The 20,126-nt window shown below is 34.6% G+C and overlaps 5 protein-coding genes and 5 pseudogenes across 10 annotated transcripts, besides 4 other annotated features; 4 read left to right on the top strand and 6 right to left on the bottom strand.

The window, feature by feature from the left end:
• Positions 1-6,586: part of a mobile genetic element that runs on past the window's edge.
• On the bottom strand, positions 1,709-2,757 carry TVAGG3_0576410 (annotated as a pseudogene). The gene has a single exon. A coding segment is annotated over exon 1 (1,049 nt).
• Positions 3,737-3,889, bottom strand: TVAGG3_0576400 (uncharacterized protein; the record flags this gene model as incomplete). Its single annotated transcript, XM_051239037.1, has 1 exon — positions 3,737-3,889. One exon carries the CDS (start codon positions 3,887-3,889, stop codon positions 3,737-3,739), a length of 153 nt encoding a protein of 50 aa, XP_051096861.1.
• A 442-nt stretch (positions 6,587-7,028) lies between the features above and the next one.
• Positions 7,029-7,875, top strand: TVAGG3_0576380 (annotated as a pseudogene). The gene has a single exon. A coding segment is annotated over exon 1 (847 nt).
• A 4-nt stretch (positions 7,876-7,879) lies between these two features.
• Positions 7,880-8,503, bottom strand: TVAGG3_0576370 (annotated as a pseudogene). The gene has a single exon. A coding segment is annotated over exon 1 (624 nt).
• A 1,187-nt stretch (positions 8,504-9,690) lies between these two features.
• Positions 9,691-9,896: a mobile genetic element.
• A 201-nt stretch (positions 9,897-10,097) lies between these two features.
• Positions 10,098-10,813: a mobile genetic element.
• A 1,360-nt stretch (positions 10,814-12,173) lies between these two features.
• Positions 12,174-20,126: part of a mobile genetic element that runs on past the window's edge.
• On the bottom strand, positions 12,197-12,517 carry TVAGG3_0576340 (uncharacterized protein; the record flags this gene model as incomplete). The annotated part of the gene is made up of 1 exon (XM_001294774.1): positions 12,197-12,517. The coding sequence occupies one exon, from the start codon at positions 12,515-12,517 to the stop codon at positions 12,197-12,199; it is 321 nt and encodes a 106-aa protein (XP_001294775.1).
• Positions 12,669-13,196, bottom strand: TVAGG3_0576330 (protein of unknown function, DUF4107 family; the record flags this gene model as incomplete). The annotated part of the gene is made up of 1 exon (XM_001294775.2): positions 12,669-13,196. One exon carries the CDS (start codon positions 13,194-13,196, stop codon positions 12,669-12,671), a length of 528 nt encoding a protein of 175 aa, XP_001294776.1.
• TVAGG3_0576320 (uncharacterized protein) lies at positions 13,910-14,303 on the bottom strand (the record flags this gene model as incomplete). The annotated part of the gene is made up of 1 exon (XM_051239036.1): positions 13,910-14,303. A coding segment is annotated over one exon (394 nt), but the record flags the coding sequence as incomplete, so codon positions are not given.
• On the top strand, positions 15,630-16,269 carry TVAGG3_0576310 (annotated as a pseudogene). The gene has a single exon. A coding segment is annotated over exon 1 (640 nt).
• TVAGG3_0576300 (organellar and viral DNA polymerase type B) lies at positions 17,971-18,793 on the top strand (the record flags this gene model as incomplete). Its single annotated transcript, XM_051239035.1, has 1 exon — positions 17,971-18,793. A coding segment is annotated over one exon (823 nt), but the record flags the coding sequence as incomplete, so codon positions are not given.
• On the top strand, positions 18,913-20,072 carry TVAGG3_0576290 (annotated as a pseudogene). Its single transcript has one exon. A coding segment is annotated over exon 1 (1,160 nt).

The following is a 20,126-nucleotide window of genomic DNA, read 5'->3' as shown; positions in this document are numbered from 1 at the left end:
AAAGTCATAGTACAATGGAATAATATGTTGCACACCATTTGTTGTGAACCAAACTTGAAAGTCAGAGAAACTGTTACTAGATGGTTCGTAGAATTTAGAAGCAAAGTCATAAAAGTCCTTACCAATACATAGAAAACTATTGTTGCTTGAACTGAAACTTGCATGACACATAACATTTTGAGGGTCAAACACGTTTCTATAAACCATCAAATCTGCTGGTGGAAGTATAAATTTAAATGGACCATCTGGTAATGGTTCGTTCTGGTTTAGTAACCGAAGAAATTGTGCCCAAGAACGTTTGTCTACTTCCCAAAATAAAAACTCTGTATCTCCTGGAGGGTTAATTTCAATCTTTTGAAATGAAACGGTGGAGTTCATCTTGTCATATTCTAGTTTCAGATAGTATGTTCCATTTAGTAAAGAGTCGTATTTTTTTTGAAATTCCAATAATATTTGTTCATTTTGAGTTTGAAAGTCATTTAGAGTTTTCTCAAGACTTTCGTCTGAACGAACTGTAAAGATTCTCATTTCGTCAAATTTGTCTATTAGACCATCAGGACCTTTATACTGCCCATGAAAATATACTGCGAACATAAATGCGTTAGTTCTATTTGAAAACAAAACTCTTCTAAATCCTATTGCCTTTGCATCTGAAGGACTTTGAAGCCAACGAATTGGATAGTCAAACCTGTAATGCTCGGGATGAAATTCTTCATCTGAAATAGTCCTACCAGCATTTGTAAAGATATAGTCTAACGGTTTTGTATCTGCTACTTTTGTTCTTTGTTTTTCAACCTGAAGCATTTAATATATGTAAAAATATATTGTTTTAAAATGGTATGCCATTTCATATTTTCATCTAACAAACAAGTTTCCCCAACGGTCTTCTCCAACAAACTCAGCGTACATTTCAAATAAATTTAAAAATGTCACTTTTTAAAAATAATTTTTTATTTCATGCAATGTTTTATTTCTGTGCCGTCTCAAGTATGCCCCAGTACTTACGCTTGGAGAGGACATGAACTTCGGAAAATACCTTATCTAGCTTAAAAGCAGCCCATCTTTCAACGACCATTCCCATTTCAATGAGTTTGTTGTATCCTTCTTCGTTCGTCATGAGTGCGTCAATGTTCTCATAGTAAACTTCACTTTGGATTTGACTTCGGAGAAGAATTTGTTGTAGTTGTCAAGGACTGCCTTTGCGAACTGAGGGTAAGACCAATGTTCAACAATAGGTTTTAATGTGGTTACTAAGCCACTTTGACGCTTGAGTGATTCGTACTTCAAAACAAAAGGAGAAAACCTTTCAACAAAGTTGTCGACCTTCTCATAATGTTTACTCTTCATCTCTTGAGGTTTCTTAATGGAATATCCCCATGTCGAATTCATAAGCAATTTGAGTGTCATTGCAAGTTTGGGGTTTGAAGCTTTCCTAATATCATACAGTTGTTGTATGACTTTTTCCAACTGTATAGTTCTTCCCGGGAACTCACCATCTTCGTTTGGAATTCCAGTCGGAATATATTGACAAACCTCATGTACGCAGCGTTAAGGTCGACATAGTATATCTTTTCGTTTGAGTCGAACTTGCGCAACCAATTGGTCCAGTTTGTGGAAATTCAAGTGAGTCTCTTATCTTCTGAGAAAACTTCTCCTGTTATCTCATAAACATCGTCGAAGCAACCTGTTTCATATAAAACCTTCTGACCTAACTCAAGATGCTCTCCAATACAATTTGACGTCAATTGGATGTCTCAATGGAAGTTTATTTATAGCATCTTGAAGTTCTTGCAACCTCATTGGAAGTTCTTCTGGTTCAGGTTGGTATCCGAACAATCCAACTCCTTGTGGAATTGTGTACTTCTTTTGTACTAGAACTTTGTCTGGAACAACTTTTGGTCTTGCTAACAGTGAAAAGTTTGTTTCGTCTTTTGGTACAAAACTTTCTGTAAGCTTGTCATCTGGAATTGGTTCCAACAAACCTTTCTCGAAAAGAATGTTTACAGCTCTGACAATGTTGCACTTGCCTTTTCCGAACAATGGGTTTGTAAGACTTTCGTTCAACATGAAGTGGTTGTGGACAATTACAATCTTCAACCATGGTAAATTGAACTCAACAACATAGTCGTCATGTGAAGAACCTTTAGCTGTAGGTATGTTGACTTGGATATTGACATTTGCCAACGGTGCAATTTTTGCCAATTGACCTCTGAGCATGTACCTTGTCTTCACACATGACTCAAGATACTTCATCTTCTCATCTGTAACAAGACCAGAGTTCCTGAGACATGTAAGAATACAAGGTTCATTGACAATTGTTTCAATTGAATTGTAAATTCCATACCTTGTCAAGTCAATGTCAGACTTATTTATGAAGGGGAAGTATCCAGCATGTTGTCTGACTGCTTGAGGGTTAGGTTCATGCCATTCGAACTTGACACTTGCAATTCCTTCAATTGCATTCAAAATGTCTGAGTCTGAGTCAACCATTTGTTCTCTCTTTGTAGTCTTGAAAGCGTCAAGAAGTTTTGCGGCTGTTTGTTCATTGCCATGTGCATAGTAAATGTGACCATCCAAATCTGTTATGGTCAATCTGAGATTGTGTCCTTTCTTATTTCCGTCTTGAATTGCAGCAAGTACTCCCATGAAGCCTTCTTTGTTCTTTCCTTCGTCAAAGTTTACTGTAAAGGTTCGACCAGATGTAATTTGACTTCTAACTTCACGATACTTTTCATATGCATATCTTGTTCTTTCCATGGGAGCATGTGCGTCTTCACCTTTTCCTTTTTTCCTTCTCAAAGGATGCAATTGTTCGTCATGTTTCCAGTAGAATCTGGCAAAGCCGTCGTGTCCTTCAACTTGAGGTTCACTAACATCGAAAGGCATGTCCATAAGACGTTCTTCTTCTAACCTCTCTAGTCTGTTTGGATAATTGGCACGTGCTGTTTCCAAATCCATTTCGTAGCGAAGACCAGACAATTTGTCATAGACTTTTATGGGTCTTCCCTTCCTATATTTAAAATTCTTCGAAACTCTCCAACCATATCTTTGTAACTCTGCTTTTATTCTAGCAGACTTTCTATCCATTCTATATGGGGGCATTTTTATAAAAATAAAAAAATATTTTTTTTCTTTACTTTACATAACCGCCTGCTGCCATAAGTCTTTGACGCCAACCCATACCAGCTAATGAAGGTTGACTTGGTTTAGTTTGGAAACTAAACTTTGGTTTTGGTTTATCTTCAGTTTTTGGTTTTTCTTCTTCTATCGGTTTTTTCGTCACTTTTCGGTTCCTCTGACTTTACCTCACCTGCAGGAACAGTTGTGTCGTTAACATCTTCATAAATATCATATGCCATTTGTTTTTGTTTTCCTTCAACTTTTTGTGTTTGTTGTAAAGTTTAGAATATTTCGACTCTAAGTCAATGAGATGTTCTATAATGAACTGTTGGTCAGTGAAGTAAACTTTTCCATCTGTTGTCTCGAAAGCTCCTTCAGACTTCAATATTTTATTTGTGAGAGTCTGTTTCTTTTTTGAGATACTAGCCGTTCCATTTCTATGAAAAGTGACTTTGTAGTTAGGGTTTGTATTTCCAGACCTGGCACTTTCTATTATTGAATTTTTCTCTTCATCTGTAAGTTCTTTGACAGGTTTTGACAATGGTTCTGAACTTTTTGTTTGTGGTGTCAAATCTACGGTTTCAACTTCTTCGGTCATTTCATCTCAGTAAAAATTTTAGTTTGGTTTGTTTTCAACTGGTTGTTTAGGTTTTTTAAGTCGGTCTAAAACTTCCTGAGGTATAGGAAGAACTTGACAAACACGTGGTGTAACTGCTGGAAGTCGACAAATCCATCTTGAACCCATTTGTCTCAATGCTGTATTGTTCATTTCATCTCAGTAAAAAATTTTACATTCCCCACGTTTGAGGTGGTTGCGGTTGGTTATTGTTTACCCACTGTTGTGCATGGTTATATCCTCTGTTAAAGAATCTTTCACCTTGGTCCATATAGTGTCCTGCTTGGTTATAGTAGTCATTTGCTTTGTTATAATAGTTTCCTGCTTGTCTTCCTACATTGTCCATCCATCCTTGAACTTTTCCTCTTGTTTCAGGATTTGGAATAAGATTTGCTGCATCTCGTGCTACCTCCCAACCTTTCTGTACAGTTTGTATAATAGGTTGTGCTTTCTCTTTAAGTATACCTAATGTACTCAAAATCTTCCTTCCAATTCCAAATGCACCTCTAGCTATTGTTCCCACTGCGGGTAAAAATCTGGATGCAACTCCTGCTAATGCGCCAAATAAACCCATTTCTTATAGGGTAAAAAATGACGAATCCAAACAAGGACCCCTATGTTTCTAAAGCGACAAAGAAAGCACTCATGATAAAAATCTTTAGTTCAACACCAAATGCTTGGTTTATGGATATCTTGGAAAACATTCCGAGGTATAGAGAAGATGGACCACCATACTGGTTAATATTTGTTGGTCAAAACACAAGATACTGTGAAGCCATACCATTACAGTCCAAAGCTATTTTAGATATCTTAGCAGCTTTGACAATATTCGTTGACAAATACCATCCAACAAAACTGACATCTGACTGTGAAAGTTCTTTCAAATCAGATGATGTAAAAAACTATCTGCGTTCAAAAAATGTAAACCAATATTTCATTGTCGACCAAAACCATTCTGCTCTTGGTGTCATTGACGGATGTATAAAATGTTAAGAGACTTAAACCAACCACAAGGTGGTGAAGCAAATGAAATGTCATATGACGACAAGTATAGACACTTCTCCATGGCAAAGATGAGACAAGTTTTAAATATTTTACAATAACCGTAAACAAAAAGGTTTGGGAAACCACTCCCCGAAGAAATGAAAAACAACCCTGACTTAGAGAAAGACTATATATTTAATAATTTAGTCAAAAGAGACAAACAAGAAAGAATGCCGGGCTTCAAACTTCAGAAAGGTGACAAGTAAAAATAGAAATACCTAAACGCGACCCATATGAAAATACTATTGACTATGACAACAATGGGAACCCGACAGGTACTCACATTCGTGTTCGTAAAAATAGAAGAAAGTATACAAGAGAATATTATGAAGTTTTAGGCAAACATGGCAAAATGTACACACTGCAAGCAGAAGATAAAACTACTATTGTTCAGACTCGTTTCAAACTTGTCAAAGTTCATGGTATACTTTTCAAAGACAGTTCCTAACAAATATAAGACAACTCCTGACGAATATGCTAAAGAAGTTGAAAATGACGACTAAGCAATTCTATACCATGCGTAAACTGTCATGTAAGGTGGCATGTATTCTTTACTTTGTCCCGTTGTTTGCGTATATCCTGTAACGCGATGTGTATGGCTTCCTCCTCCCTCAGTGTTACTCCAGTAACAATCTATAGCAAACTTAACGTTGTCTTTAACATCATATCCTTTACCTTTTGTCATTCCTGTCCAATCCCAATATCTATGCTTATGCCAACCTTCTTGAGATGTACTTAAATCTATGTAGTGACTGTGTGCAGGTAAATTTGCACCTGAAATCGTTTTACTTCCACCTGTTTCCTTTGAAGAGTTTGCACAATACAAAAACCTGTCGACTATTTGTTCCCATGCACCAACACCAAACATTGCTTGAGGACCTCTTACATCCATAGATGTATAAATAGAACCTACTGGGTTCATTAAATCAAACATATGAGATAATATAGGATTGTCTCTTTTGAACTTAAAATATAGTGCAACCATTTCAGGTTTCTTCTGGTTTGTGTCAGAATATTTTTTATAATATAATCTTATGTTTTCAGGGTAGGTAAAGTCTTGACTATAATATTTATTTTTGTCATCTGTATAATAATATACTATTCTCGTTTTTTCTATTGCATTATATCTTTTATATCTATAATAATCTAAATATAATGTTAACTTTTGTTCATCTGCATGTAGTGCTCCGCCGTCATATCCATAGTCATAATAATATGGTACGGAGCTGGGTCAGGCAATGTCATATCTGTCATTTCATAAACTCTTAAATTATTTCTTTTGTTCGTCTCCATATAAGTTTAAGTAACAGTTGTTGTCTAATGGAACTTTAACTTGTGTACCATCATTCTTTATATAGCTTACATACATTTCATTGTTATTTTTCGGAATGAGTTTATACCGTATACCATTTCTTAAGGACTGTACAAACTCCCATCTAAAATATTTATTTTCTTCATTGACAGAAAAGTCACCAACAATAGTTTCAATATTTTTTTGTTGTTCCTATCAAACTTGGTATATTTCATTCACATATTCCTTATCTGCTTTATTTTCAAGGCTAACGTTTAAGTCTGTTATTTCAGATATAGAATGTTGTATGTCCAACGCACTTTTCCTGTTTAAGGTTTCTTGTAAGTTTGTAATATTTGCAATGGTATGTGTATGTCCAACGTCACTTTTCCTGTTTAAGGTTCTTGTAAGTTTGTAATATCAGATATAGAATGTGTATGAGTCTTATCTGCTTTTGTCTCTAATGTTTCCTTAAGACTTGGTATTTGGTTAATATAATGTATATGAGTCTTTTTAGAATATTCGTTTTCAGCTCTTGTCACTTCACTTGACTTTTATTGTCAACATATGTTTTGTCTGCTAGTTCAGGATGAGTATGTTCTTTTTGTTGCATAAGCATTGTTAGCTCTTTCTTCTTCTTTTGCTATTGCATCGTCTACATATTTTGTCAGCTTTGTTGTCAACATCTGCCTTCAAAAGAAGTTCATTTATAGGTTTCTCGTTTAAAGTTTTTGTTGGATTTATACAGACAGTATGGTTCTTATTGTTGAAATAGAAACTCATCTGTCATTGGGTTTAATGTCAGTTTTAAGTTTCCTTCTTTCAATGACTCAGATATCTTAGAATAGTTTGAAAAGTTTGTTGTGTTCTTATTTTAGAGCTTGCATAATGAGTTGTCGGTTGTGTTGTATTTCTCTTATGGAAGCAATATCTTCGACATTTTATTCTAGATAAAATATGCTTTCAATAGAAAAAGAAATTCAAGAGTTGCTACAACTAAACCATTAGATGAACTTTTTACTAATGTCGGTCAAAAGTTTGAGACAGAGACCGTAAAGCATGAAGGCTATCGTTTTGACTACCCATTAAGATGGCTAAGAGACCCATCTGTCACAAAAGCTATTGGCTTTCGTAGAATGAAGTTTGTGTCTGTAGAAGATAAAAGTTTTCCATTTATTGTAAAGTTTCATATAGATTATATATCTGAAGGGAAACGAAAAATGTGGGAAGAAATTGAGCTAATACAAGTTGACCTTTCATCTTCTCTACAGACTGCGTTAAAAAATATAGAAGATAAAATAAATTCATGTTATGCAAAATATGCTGATGAATATGCAAATACCGAGAGCACACTTTATGTGAGAATTGTATATGACAAACAAAATTCACAAGTGTCATTTCAAATCTACGAAAACAATCCAAATAAAGACGAACAAATATATACAGAATTCACTGCAATGTCATGGTATTATTTGCAAAGAATGTTAAATCAGAAAGTCAAACTTCCTTTAGCAAATATTTACAGTCGATATGTAAGAGATGAACCATATTTATTTAAAGATGTTTTCGACCAAGATGCTGTGATAGTTCATGCTTCATTTTCTGGCGCCCAAAACTCTTTCTTATGCTTGGCAAATGACTTTTACGAAAAACCTACAAAGTTATATGAACCGCCGAGTGGAAGTATTTCAGACTTTCAAGTATGGTTTACTACAGATGGAAGAAAAAGAATAATTCCATTATACCATGCGTTTTACTTAGAACTTAGTTTCATATACAACTACTATCGAACGGTAAAATATAATTTTTTAATACGGTTGAGGTGTTGGATTTGGTTGCCAACTAGACTGTGGTGCAGGTTCAGGCTGTTGTATAACAGGAGCTTGTTCTTCTGGTTCAGGGTCTTTAGGTATAATACCAACAAACTGACCTACTCTTTTACCAATATTTTTGACTCCGTTCCAAATTCCTTTTCCGACAGATTTTATTCCATTCCATATACCTCTTCCAACTCTTCTGAAGAAGTTTCCAATACTACTGAAGAAACCCATTTTACTATATGTAAAAATCTAATGTCCGCCTAGTCTCTTACGTTTCCTGTTGAGTTCCATAGCATTCTTTAACTGGAGCTCATACATTCTGTTTCTCCTCTGGTAGAAAACATATTCTGGGTCAACTCCTGTGTTTGCGTCATCTGCATAAAGTTGTTTATATCCCACTTCAGGGTTTGTATAAAACTCTTTCCATCTCATATTTGCATACCATGGTGGCAAACCTAACGCAGCGTCATTTGACATGGCAGTTTGCATTTGTACATCTGTTGGCACTTGACCATAGTTTGCCATTGCAGTTTGTATTCTAACTTCATTTGGAATATTCTCTGGGTTTGGTTGTCCAGGTTGCTGTGCATTCGCTAAGTTCTGTGCGTCCATTTAATATTAGATAAAAATATCTCTTACGAGTACATATACTGAACATTTGCAGGCATTGGTTCATCTTCATATTCTCTGTACTTTTCTGCCGCGTCAAATAAATAAATGACACAATGGAAAAAACCTAAAACAAGTAGTCCGATTTCAAACCACATTTACTTACTAATAAAATTTCTTTGTTATGACACTTTCTCCAGTTTATAGGACCTCTCTCATATTCTATCTTGTCATATATAAACTCATAGTCATGTATGTCCTCTAACCATCTCATAACGGTTTCCAAACCACTTTTATCGGATGTAAAGTAAAAGCATGGATGGTTATGTATAACGTCTAAAGTTTCTAAAGAGTCTCTCAAAGTCCAGTCTACTTGGTATTGAAAATCCCATTGTTTATAGAACGGCGGGTCCACTAAAAGAAAACATTTTCCTTGTCTTTATATTTTTCATACAAATCTGTCCAATGACATCTCACAAACTCTATACCCTCAATATATTTTTCTATGTCCTCTTTGAAAACATTTTATAGTTAAGATATAAAACTTTTGACATAAGTGTTTCAATGTCATGAACTCTTATAGCACCACTATATAATAGTCTAGCAGATATACTATTCCAGTCTATATATTCTGCTTTTTTCAAAACCTCTCTCACAATATTTTTCTTATCTAATGGTATACGTTCCATCTTACCTATAGGTATCTTTTCTTTTAACTCTTTCAATATATTGTTTGTGTCTGGAATATGTTTGAGACGGTCCATATAGTTGTCGAAGTCATTGCATATAATCTTTGAGTCAGGAAATACGGTATGACATAAATGGGATATATAGAAACTTCCACCGAACAAATCTACAAATGTTAGACCATTCGTAGTTCTTAAGTTCTCTCAATATAATATCTTTACATCTACTCTTATTTCCAAAGAACGGTAACGGTGGTTTTGTAAAATTCATTTATATATAATAATAAAAATGTTTTTACCCGAAAAGTGACAGAAAAGTGACAAACATGAAAACATATATAATTTGTGAAAAGCGACACCATTAATATGATGTAAATAACAACGGTTTTGGTTTTTATCACCGGCTGGTCGGCTGGGGTTCGGTCCTCCTCTTGGGTCTTGGGCAAAATTCTTAGGGCTAGAGGGCACGAAGTGCCTGGAAGCCCCACTTTTTTTTTTTTTTTTTGTATACGTTTTGATTTTTTTCTTTTTTAAAAAATTCAATTTCTAGAAAAATCGAGAAAAAATCATTTTCTTCTATTTTTTAGGACGCCATACCCCATTGAAATCTCCTCTCAGGACGCCATAAACTATTCAATTATGGTGTAAACTTCTCAAAAATTAAATAGTTTACATCAGGACGCCTTAGGACGCCAACCCTTTACGCGCCCGCTCAAACACAAAATCAAATTAAGATTAATTCCAATTTACAATTCTCTATCTTATGTTAGTTATATCTAGCATAAATTTTCACATAACTTTTGAATATTTTACACTTTCCAAATTTTTCAAAAATAATTAGTTCATATTCAAACATTATTTTTAGATTAAAATCTCATATTTTCGATGCATGTAAATTCGATGACTAATCTGTTATAGACCGAAAATAGATTTTTTCGGTTTTCTCTTCAAATAATTGAAAGAATGATACTATTATAGGTTTATTATATTATATAGCATATAATTATGCTATAGCCGAAAATTATAAGTTTTGAGAAGATTGAATATAACACAAATAAATTTGAATGTAAGTTAAATTGCTTGTTGTTTTTAATAGCTATTTGATGAGAAATCCAATATTGCAAAATTCAAATTGAATGATTGAAAGAACAGAAAAAGTCATTCTTTTCAATTTCGAATATGTTTCATTGTATTTATAATTATATGGCAAATAAGATATTTAAACTTGATTTTTGAAGGAAAATTCACAAAATTGAATAAATTCAAATAATTTTATTCAAAAATAAACTAGTTATTCGAGTTTAATACTAATTATCTATTCAAACTACAAAGTTTGTAATTTAAAATATTTTGTGAGATCAGACTGAATTAATTCAAGGTTCTTTTCAATTAATATTAATGACCATATTACGCATTTTCGAACATTCTAAACCAAATATAAAAAATGGGAGACGAATGTTAAATTTGCTAGACATGGGGGAGTTGTCTGCAAAGTTTTAGCTCTTATCTCTAACAAAAAATTAATTTTTAAAAAAATGACCGAAAACGTTTCACAGCGAGAAAAAAATAAAAGGCAAGATAGAATTTTCTAGACATAAAGAAGTTGTCTACCAAGTGTCAGCTGTTACTTCTTCTCAATACTGATATAAAATAAAAATCTTTATTATTTATTTAACCTTTATTGTTTCATTAAACTTCATTTATTTTATATTATAGTTTTATTCTTTTAGCTACTTGTAAAATAATCTAATTTTATATCATCATTTTACCGGATTATTCTTCAGTACATCGATTGTGTATCTAAAATAATATCATTATCCTTATTCTGTTTTTTTCCAAAATTCTTTTAAATATCTTTTTTGGTTAGATTACTTTAGACTTTTTACTTTTATTTTTTAATTTCAAAAAAAAATTTGGTGATTGTTCTATTCTGTTACAATGTGCATTATCATATTCTAATGAATTATTCATTACATACATTTAAAAAAACTTGTTAAAAATGAAATTAAAAAATTATGTTTATTATTACGCTGTGAATGTGTCAACAGCGGTCATGCCTGTATCTGTATCCCATATTTGCCACAACCTTTCTGTATCTGCATTTGTGTATTTCGGTTTCAGCTGATACATTTGATTTGGCGTGTAATTTGTTCCAGTTAATGGATTAATTGGGAGATCTTCATGCGGTGTGTTATTATTGTACTCCCAAATAAAGGCAGGAATAGCCTGAATGCTTTGGCAGCGCTCCAATGTCGGCCAGAATCTCTCAATCTTCCCATTTTGGTAGGGAGAATGAGAGTCTGTATGCCGCCATTGGACGCCCCAAAGATCAAGTAGATCTTGAAAGGCGCCCCTATTTTCTGAACCGTTGTCGGTCCAGAAACAATAAGGGGCGCCAAATTCAATGAAGGCGGAAGCCGCAACGTTCGCTGTCGTCGCTGCCAGCATATCTGGTATTTGTATACACGCTAGGACTTTGCAGCTAAAATCGTCGATTATGCCATAAATATACTGGCCACGAACACCCCTAAAATAATGAACATCTGCGTGCCAGATAAGATTGGGTGAAAGCGCCCAATATCTTACTGCTGTTTCTGGCCCGGCATGCTCTAATCGCGTCTTGGTGAAATGATTTTCTTTGAAGTATCTGCGTACTTCTCTATAAGATAGTTAGTATGGGTAAGTCGTGTACTGAGGCACTGCGCGCCTCCGTACACCACTTAACGGTTTTGACACTTTACGAAACCGGTAACGTATATTTTGCAACACAAACGACAACACTAACTTAACCTTAAATATTTACAAAGCCGCCAACCACTTCACCTCACTAACGACATCGCTAACGACTTCACTAATGTAAAAATAAACGTTTTCACAAACGACTTCACTAATGTAAAAATAAACGTTTTCACAAACCACTTCACTTCACTAACTAGCTCACTAATGTAAAAAATAAACGTTTTCACTAACGTTTTCACTAACGAACTCACTAATGAAAAAATAAACGTTCTCACTTACAAAAGTATTGCAACTCCTCCCATTGCTGTGCTTCACATAACAGCTCATAATCTTCTGACTCACTTTCTTCTTCATATAGGTCAAAGTCACTGTCAAAATAAATGTTAGTAAGTTTTGACAAAGCTAATGAAACACGCTTACCGTTTGTATCGTATGCTTGTATAAACTTTCCATTCTTCATTCCTTCATAAACGCTCAAACTAACTTTACCCTTTCTCCCTCGTATCTGATAGAATGTATTTTCACGAGGAACGAAGAACAAATTCTTGAACTCATGACCGTTGTAGTTTGTTATCTCAATAGTTTTCGTCATTTACATCCAAAATAAAATAAAAATAATAAAAATAAACTTAAAAATTAATGATATCACCACCCTCACACGTATGAAAACATAGCACAAAAATAAATTTAGGTGAAGTGGTGAGATCTCACCTCTTTTTTCACCTTTTTTCACCCTGTTGAATTCATTGCTTTATAACTCTCTTCCTTGGTTTCTTTTTAGTTGCTTTCTTCACGTCTGTCTCCAGCTTAACTGTCTTTCTTCTTCGTCCGTAATGATACCAGTTACTTCCACCAGTCAATGGGTCAAATGGTCTTTCGTAAGGGTTTCCATACATTCCATAGGGACCATACGGAAGAACTACTGGTGGAGAAGAAACATTTTCTTTAGTTCCATCGACTCTATTTAAATGCATTGTTTCACCTTTCATCTGGTCATTAAAGTCTTTTGCGTGTTTTGCAAACTCATCGTCCTTTCCTAAAGCATTTTCTGACTCAGTCGCAACCAAATTGGATGCTTTATTTATGAGCCCTATTTTATTTAATCTTAACTTCTTTGCAACCCAGCCTCCAATCTTCCCTTTATTTGCATCTAATGTCTTCGAAACCCTTCCTCCACTCATTTTATTTACTGCGTCATAAGCTCCAAGTGCTTTTGCTCCAAATGCTAATGCTTTTGTTCCCATTGCGCCTAAAGCTGCCCAAGCTACCATTTACACCATATTAAAATCATCTCTCTTCAATATTATCTCATAAAAGTTCTCGTTACTGGAGAAAGTCAATGAAACATAAGCGTTCTCACGGGCTTCGCCCTCACCGCTTTGCGGTCTATCTAACTTCTTTCTTATATCATCTATACGCTTCAAAATGTCTGAACAATTGCTAACATCTTCTACAACAGTTATTTCATCATGAATGACCTTCAAGAACAAGCTCATTTAATATGCTATTAAAATCATCTCAATAATGAGTCCATCCTTTCCGTCTTTAGGTAGCACAACATCTTTCATTGAAGAAGGTTCGACAAGTCTTATGTTAAACTTACTGACAAAGTTTGTTATACTATAATGCTTCGGCGGCGAATACATATAGTTTGAAAGACATAATATAGATTCTTCAGCAAATTCACTTATACTGGATTTTATAACAATGTTCTCACGAGACCAAATACCACCAATTGACAATCTTGTAAGCAATCCTGCTGAACCTTCTACTGTAAACGTCGATGGTAACATTCCACGAAGGTCATCTATTGACATCGTTGAGTCACTGAATTTAAATATTTTCTTAAAGCAATCGTCATTATCTAACCATGCAATAGCTTTGAAGTTTTCATTCGAATATACATCTGCTTCATTAAATGTAAAACCTGACTTCTTTGCAGAGATGACTTTAAAATCTATTGAGTTTGTTTCAAAATTATATGCTATGGTAACTTCTGAAGGTAATGGATGTCCTTCCGCAGTCAGTTGTTCTCTCACTACCGTTTGAAGCTTTGTGTTAAAAACTTTCATGTCATCTCCTGTGTCTAGGTTCACATACACAGCAACAGGAAAACTATCTTGCTTCTTTGTTTCATCATTATATCTCAAAACATTAAAGTTCTTCAATAATATTGTTCTTCCTGCTGGAATACTTCGAACCTGTCTGATTTCAATAGCTTTCTCACCTCCTACATACTCTACCCAGTGTCTTGGATATTCATAAGTATACTGACTTTCTTGAATTTTGGTAGGTTTCATCATAACGTGTTCATAGTATATCTTTATACTCTTGTCAGTTAGACTCGGTGCTATGTTCTGAATATTTCTGACTTGCATTTTTAATGGAGATAAAATGAAGCATTTAATACATGACGTAGATGAAGACATGAATGAAACTACAGACAAACTTAACTCTTTCTCTTTTCTTCCTTTCAGCAAAGATTATGAGTTCTGTTCAAATGGTGTGTATTTCTATTGTGGAAAGATGGGTTCAGGTAAGACATTTAACCTCATTCGTCATATACTCATAACAGAGCGTTTAGGAAACGACTCTTACTATGACCAAATCATTATATCAGCAACTTCAGACTCTATGGACTCAACAGCGAAAACATTTTATGTCAAAAGTTCAAGCCTCTGTCGTTAAAGTTCCAGACAGTGAACTCATTGAATTTCTTCAACGTTACATTCGACGTAAGAGGAAATATTATGCCATCGTTGAATTTATACAGTCAGGAATGCAAAAGACTTCTGAGGAGATGGAAAGAATTATTGACAAACACCACTTACGTCAGTACTCAGGAGTTTACGATATGAAACGACTGACAAACTACATTCTGTCAAAACTTTCAAAATACCCCTTCAAAAAGTATCCTTCAAACACTCTGCTCGTTTGCGACGACTTCGCCGGAAAAGGTTTAGTGTCAAAGCCTGACTCACCATTAGCTAACATCATACTAAAGTCAGACATTACCACTTAACTGTAGCAATACTTATGCAAACATGGAGTTTTTAGCTTTAAACATAAAACGTCTCATAACTGACTTCGTTATCTTTCAAGGTTTCTCACGCTATGATATTGAACTCATTTGGAAACAGTCAGGTATAACATTACCTTTTGAAGAAATTTGGGAAGCATATAAGTCTCTCATCTCTCCTCGTTCATACCTTGAGATTCATATCATGACTAATACCATTAAAGTCAAAAATATTCCATGGGAACGACCAACATTGTTTTAAAGTTTAACCTTCAATTGACTGATGGTAAACAAATTCCATGCATCTCTGTCGCCATTTCTGTTAATATTTTTGCTGTCATTCATATCATCCACTTCCCCATCCGTTAGCTTTTGAGGATATGCGTTAGAATAGCTGTTCTTAAATGAAGGCTTTTCACCTTTGAGAGCATAAACTCTATAACTTTCTGCATACTTTATGTTTGAACCTCCTGAGCCATCATTGACATAAATTTTTATAGGCTTCCACCCTTTGTTCATGTTCCTGCTTCTTCCCTTAGCTCTTTTGTTCAGTAGTTCTACATCTTTATACACAGCACCTGTCTCAGTGAATTCAACAATATTTTCATTCGTTAGCTTTACATTCAAACCCTTGTCGAGTATATTGTTCATTTCATACATATAAAAGGTTTTTATTCTATATGAAATGAGAAGCAAATCCATCTTAGCTGGTGCCGTTAATGTTCCAATTGAACCAACATCAAATGTTGACTCACGAACGACAAACAATATTGTCATAAAGAACTATAGTTCGGAGTGTTTGAAAGAAAAAGAACCAGAACTTAAGTCGGGACCTTCGGTCTTGGAGCATGGCGCCGTGAATTTAAACACAGCTTCAAACGCTAACGCTACATCAGATGTTAAGTTAGAGTATCCACCACTGACCAAATTCTTTCAAGAGAAGCCAACGACAACCCTTACACAAATGTTCAAACAAATCCTTCAGATAACGTAGACCATTACCTTCTTCAGTTATACCAAACAATTTTACTCAAAGACGATAAGAAGCTTTTGACAAATCTTATAAGCAAGAACCAAATAATTCTAACAAAGGAGGACCTTGAAAATGTTATATCACGAATAACAGGGAAACAATGTGTCATTGACTATCTCGACCCTGAAATCGAATGCTGTGGTCAAACTCCATATTCATGAAAATAGGTAACATCCGCATCATTGAAACACCAGGTACTCCAGGAGTTGAGTTTAAGTATAAATATTCAAACGAGTATACAAAACTATCTACTTACTATAAACTTTGCTTGAAATATGTTTTAGTAAATTAAAGCAATTTGTAATATCTATCCAAAACTTCTTCAACAGTATCGAACTCATCTTCATAATGCAAACCTAATCTTATTGACTTGGTGCAGTTTTCACTAACACAATATTTTTCTGTTCTCTTGACTGACATAACTAACTCATTTGTTTCATCAAACAGCAACAACCAAAGTTCATGACCTAATACATAACATTCATACTTTATATTTTTAGCTCTGAGTTCTCTTGTAAGCTGTTGCATTTAATATTTTCTAAAAAGTCAACTTCAACAGTCATTCGCACTGGTGCCTTCAGTTCTACAGGCTCTCCTTGAAAGTCAACAAGTCTGAATTGCATGTCTTTCAAATTATGAGGACTAATGCGAACCCATTTACCTAAATGAGTTGCTATGACAGCAACGTTTGGAATGAACATTGAATTTACTTCATAACAGAAAGATTTATACTCTACTGAACCTTTACTATTAACTCCTGAAATGCCTGTGACATTAGCTATTTTTGACTCAATGTACAAACAGTTGCCATAACATACGTATGGAACAGATTTCATCTCAATCGTTTTGTCAACACTTTTCAAAGGTAGTTGCATATGGTATGCTCCCAGAAGCAATTGAACTCTATGACTCATTCGTGTTATCTTGAACTCTTTCTTGCTACTGAACTTCAATGTTCCCTCAGAAGAGAGTTCGACATCTATGTTGTCAATAGTTTCTTCATTTATGAGAGTATCTATGACTCCAGCAATTTTATCTATTCTGTACTCTGCTCTGTTAGGAAATGTTATAACACTTCTTTTGTCATCTATTTCAATCTCTATGAAATCTGTTTCATCTGTTATGACAAAAGTTGCGATAGTATTGAAGTCAACAACTCTGAAAGCAAGCGCTTCATTCTGAAGACCTAAGTTTGTTTGTAGCTTTACTGTCCCGTATTCGTTTGGGTCTGTACTTTGCAAATAGAACAACATTTTATTCTCATTAAAATATGACTATTGCTGCATATGCGTATGAAACAAATGAAGCAAGAAGAGCACATGAACTAGTAAACGAAAACTCAACTTTAACCATTGAAGGCAATGATTTAGTCATTGACGATGGAAAGACTAAAAAAGTCATTGATTTCGATACTTTTAACACTTATGACCCATTCATTACAACAAGCAAGGTTCCTATCATAAATGATGGAACGGTGCAATATATAAATTCTACAGTAGATGCCTCATTAGTGAAAGTATTAAATGTTCTCATTGAATTGTTAAAGAGCTTTCGATTTGACGACAACATTAAATGCCTAAAGAATTTAGTCATGAATGAGAAACAAATTCTCGGCGTTGCTGGTAGCAGTAATGATGTACACCTTATGACATTAGAATATTATAACGAACATAAAGATGAACTGAAAGGAGAGAAGGGTGACACCGGACCTCAAGGACCACAAGGAATACAAGGAATACAAGGAATACAAGGAATTCAAGGAATTCAAGGCGAAAACGGTTTGGATGGAAAGGATGGAAAGGATGGAAAAACTGCTAAATCATGGATATGGGACCTTATAAATACTGGTTTAACAGCTGCTTCATATGGAGTTCTTCAATACCAAATCGGAAAGATATGGGCAGTACTTGGTGAACAAGTTTTAGATGACGTTAAAAATGCTTTGAACTTCATTTCAAATGGTTCGGATACTATTAAAACTTTATCTGGTTGGATGCAAGAAACAAGGAGTCAAATAGATACTGTAAGACGTATAGCAAACAATGCACGTACGGGATTGGATACTTTACGAGAAGCACAAAATACACTAAAGGAAGCAAATGATATTCTTGGCTCAGTATCAGACATGCATGAAGATTGGCTTAAAGGTATTGACAAATCTTTAAAAAATCACAGTCAGTCTATTGCTGACTACAAGAAAAGTATAGATTTTTTACATAGTGCTATGGACGTACATGATGGAAGCATAAGGAACTTACTTAATGCTAACAATAACTTACCAGGAACTATTAAAGCATTTATAAAGTCCTTTGTAAAACCTGGTGCTCTAACATTTAGGTCTTTGAGAGCAAGAGCATTGAAGTCAAGAGATGCAGAAACTCCAACAGAACCTACAGAAGGAACTGAAACAACAGAAACTCCAGAAGAACCACCAAAACCAACAGCTAATGAAATATTGTTCGAATATTTTCCAAGGTACTCTGTTCTCATTGCATACATTCAAGAAATACTTAAGAAAGCAGACTTGACTTTAGGAGATGATGAAAGTTCTGTATATCTTTCGTTCCAGTTTCAAATAGCAGAACTTTTGAGACAGATATGCTTAATGTATGACAACATCTCTGATTTCACAAGATATGATGACGACCATGACCCCGAACACGGTGAAGAAGAAGTTTTACAAACATCCATTAAGACAGGAAAGGTTTTAACTCAAAGTCTCATTATTGACACCAAAGATGGCGAAGTGGACGTTCTTCAAGAGCTGAAGAAAAATACTTCTTCGGGAGGTGGTGGTAGGCATGAACTTGAAATAAATGAGATAGAAGAGAAATTAGCCGAAAAAGCAGATAAAGAACATAAACACAATATCTCCGATATAAATGAACTTCAAGCTACATTAAATAGTAAAGCGGACAAAAATGAACTTGACGCAATGAAGAAAGTTTTGAAATCTCATAAACACAATATCTCCGATATAAATGAACTTCAAGCTACATTAAATAGTAAAGCGGACAAGAACCATGTTCATTATATAAGTTCAGACGAACAGATTATAACGGACTATCATGGATATTTAACACGAAGTGAAGAAGTGAAGACGAAAAATGTTAATGAAAGAAGATATAAATTCATTCGTGCTAAAGGTTATGACATACACTGTACTGTACAGTATGACACAGGTATAGCACCACAATCATTTGGTTATAACGCTGAAATTTATGCTTCATACTTCTTTGTTAACGGTGTATTAGTTGAACCAAGATTTACTTTGAGAGTTAAGTCAAAAATAACTTTTGAAGATGCTATTAAAAGTAAAGCGGACAAAAATGAACTTGACGCAACGAACAAAGTTTTGAAATCTCATAAACACAATATCTCCGATATAAATGAACTTCAAACTTCTTTAGACAACAAAGCAGACAAAAACCATACACATAAATCCTTCACTACTGTTAGAGCAGACGACATAATATTGAACTATGATTTGGGTTCAAGTGCACCTTTAGAGAATCCGAGTACAAGCGTAAAAGATACTCTTAACAATTTAGATAAGAGTTGCAGGAATATCGAAGATCATGCCAGAAACTTTGAAGCATATGAACTACCATCAATGTTAGACAATAAAGCCGACAAAACAGAGCTTCAAACAATGAAGGCCCAGATTCTTCAAACATTATATCCTATAGGCTCTATTTATACGTCAATGAACTCAACAAATCCAGCAAGTGTTTTAGGTTTTGGTACATGGCAGCAGATTGTAGACAAATTCTTATACTGTGCTAACTCTTCAAAGCAAACAGGGGGTTCGAAGAAAATTAAAGAAGCAAACCTTCCACCGCACACTCATACGGGAACTACAAACTTTTCTGGCGACCATAGCCACTCATTAAGAGACCACCCATTATACAACTCAGAGTATGAAGCTGGCAATGATGTTTTATCTCCATCTTATAACAATGCAGCAAAAAAGACTTTTCGACAAACTGAACCGGAGGAAATCATTCACACACTTTCACAACAAATCCAACAGGCTTGGGTGAAGATTATATGCCACCATTTGTGACTATATTCGCATGGTACCGCGTTCAATGAACGCGCTTGAGCCTAGAATAAAATCTTTAACTTTACATAAATGAGCTTGAAAGA

This window comes from Trichomonas vaginalis, chromosome II (assembly GCF_026262505.1).
Source record: "Trichomonas vaginalis G3 chromosome II, whole genome shotgun sequence".
Taxonomy (NCBI): domain Eukaryota; phylum Parabasalia; order Trichomonadida; family Trichomonadidae; genus Trichomonas; species Trichomonas vaginalis.
Note: the sequence above shows the minus strand (reverse complement) of the source record. Positions and strands in the feature narration are given on the sequence as shown.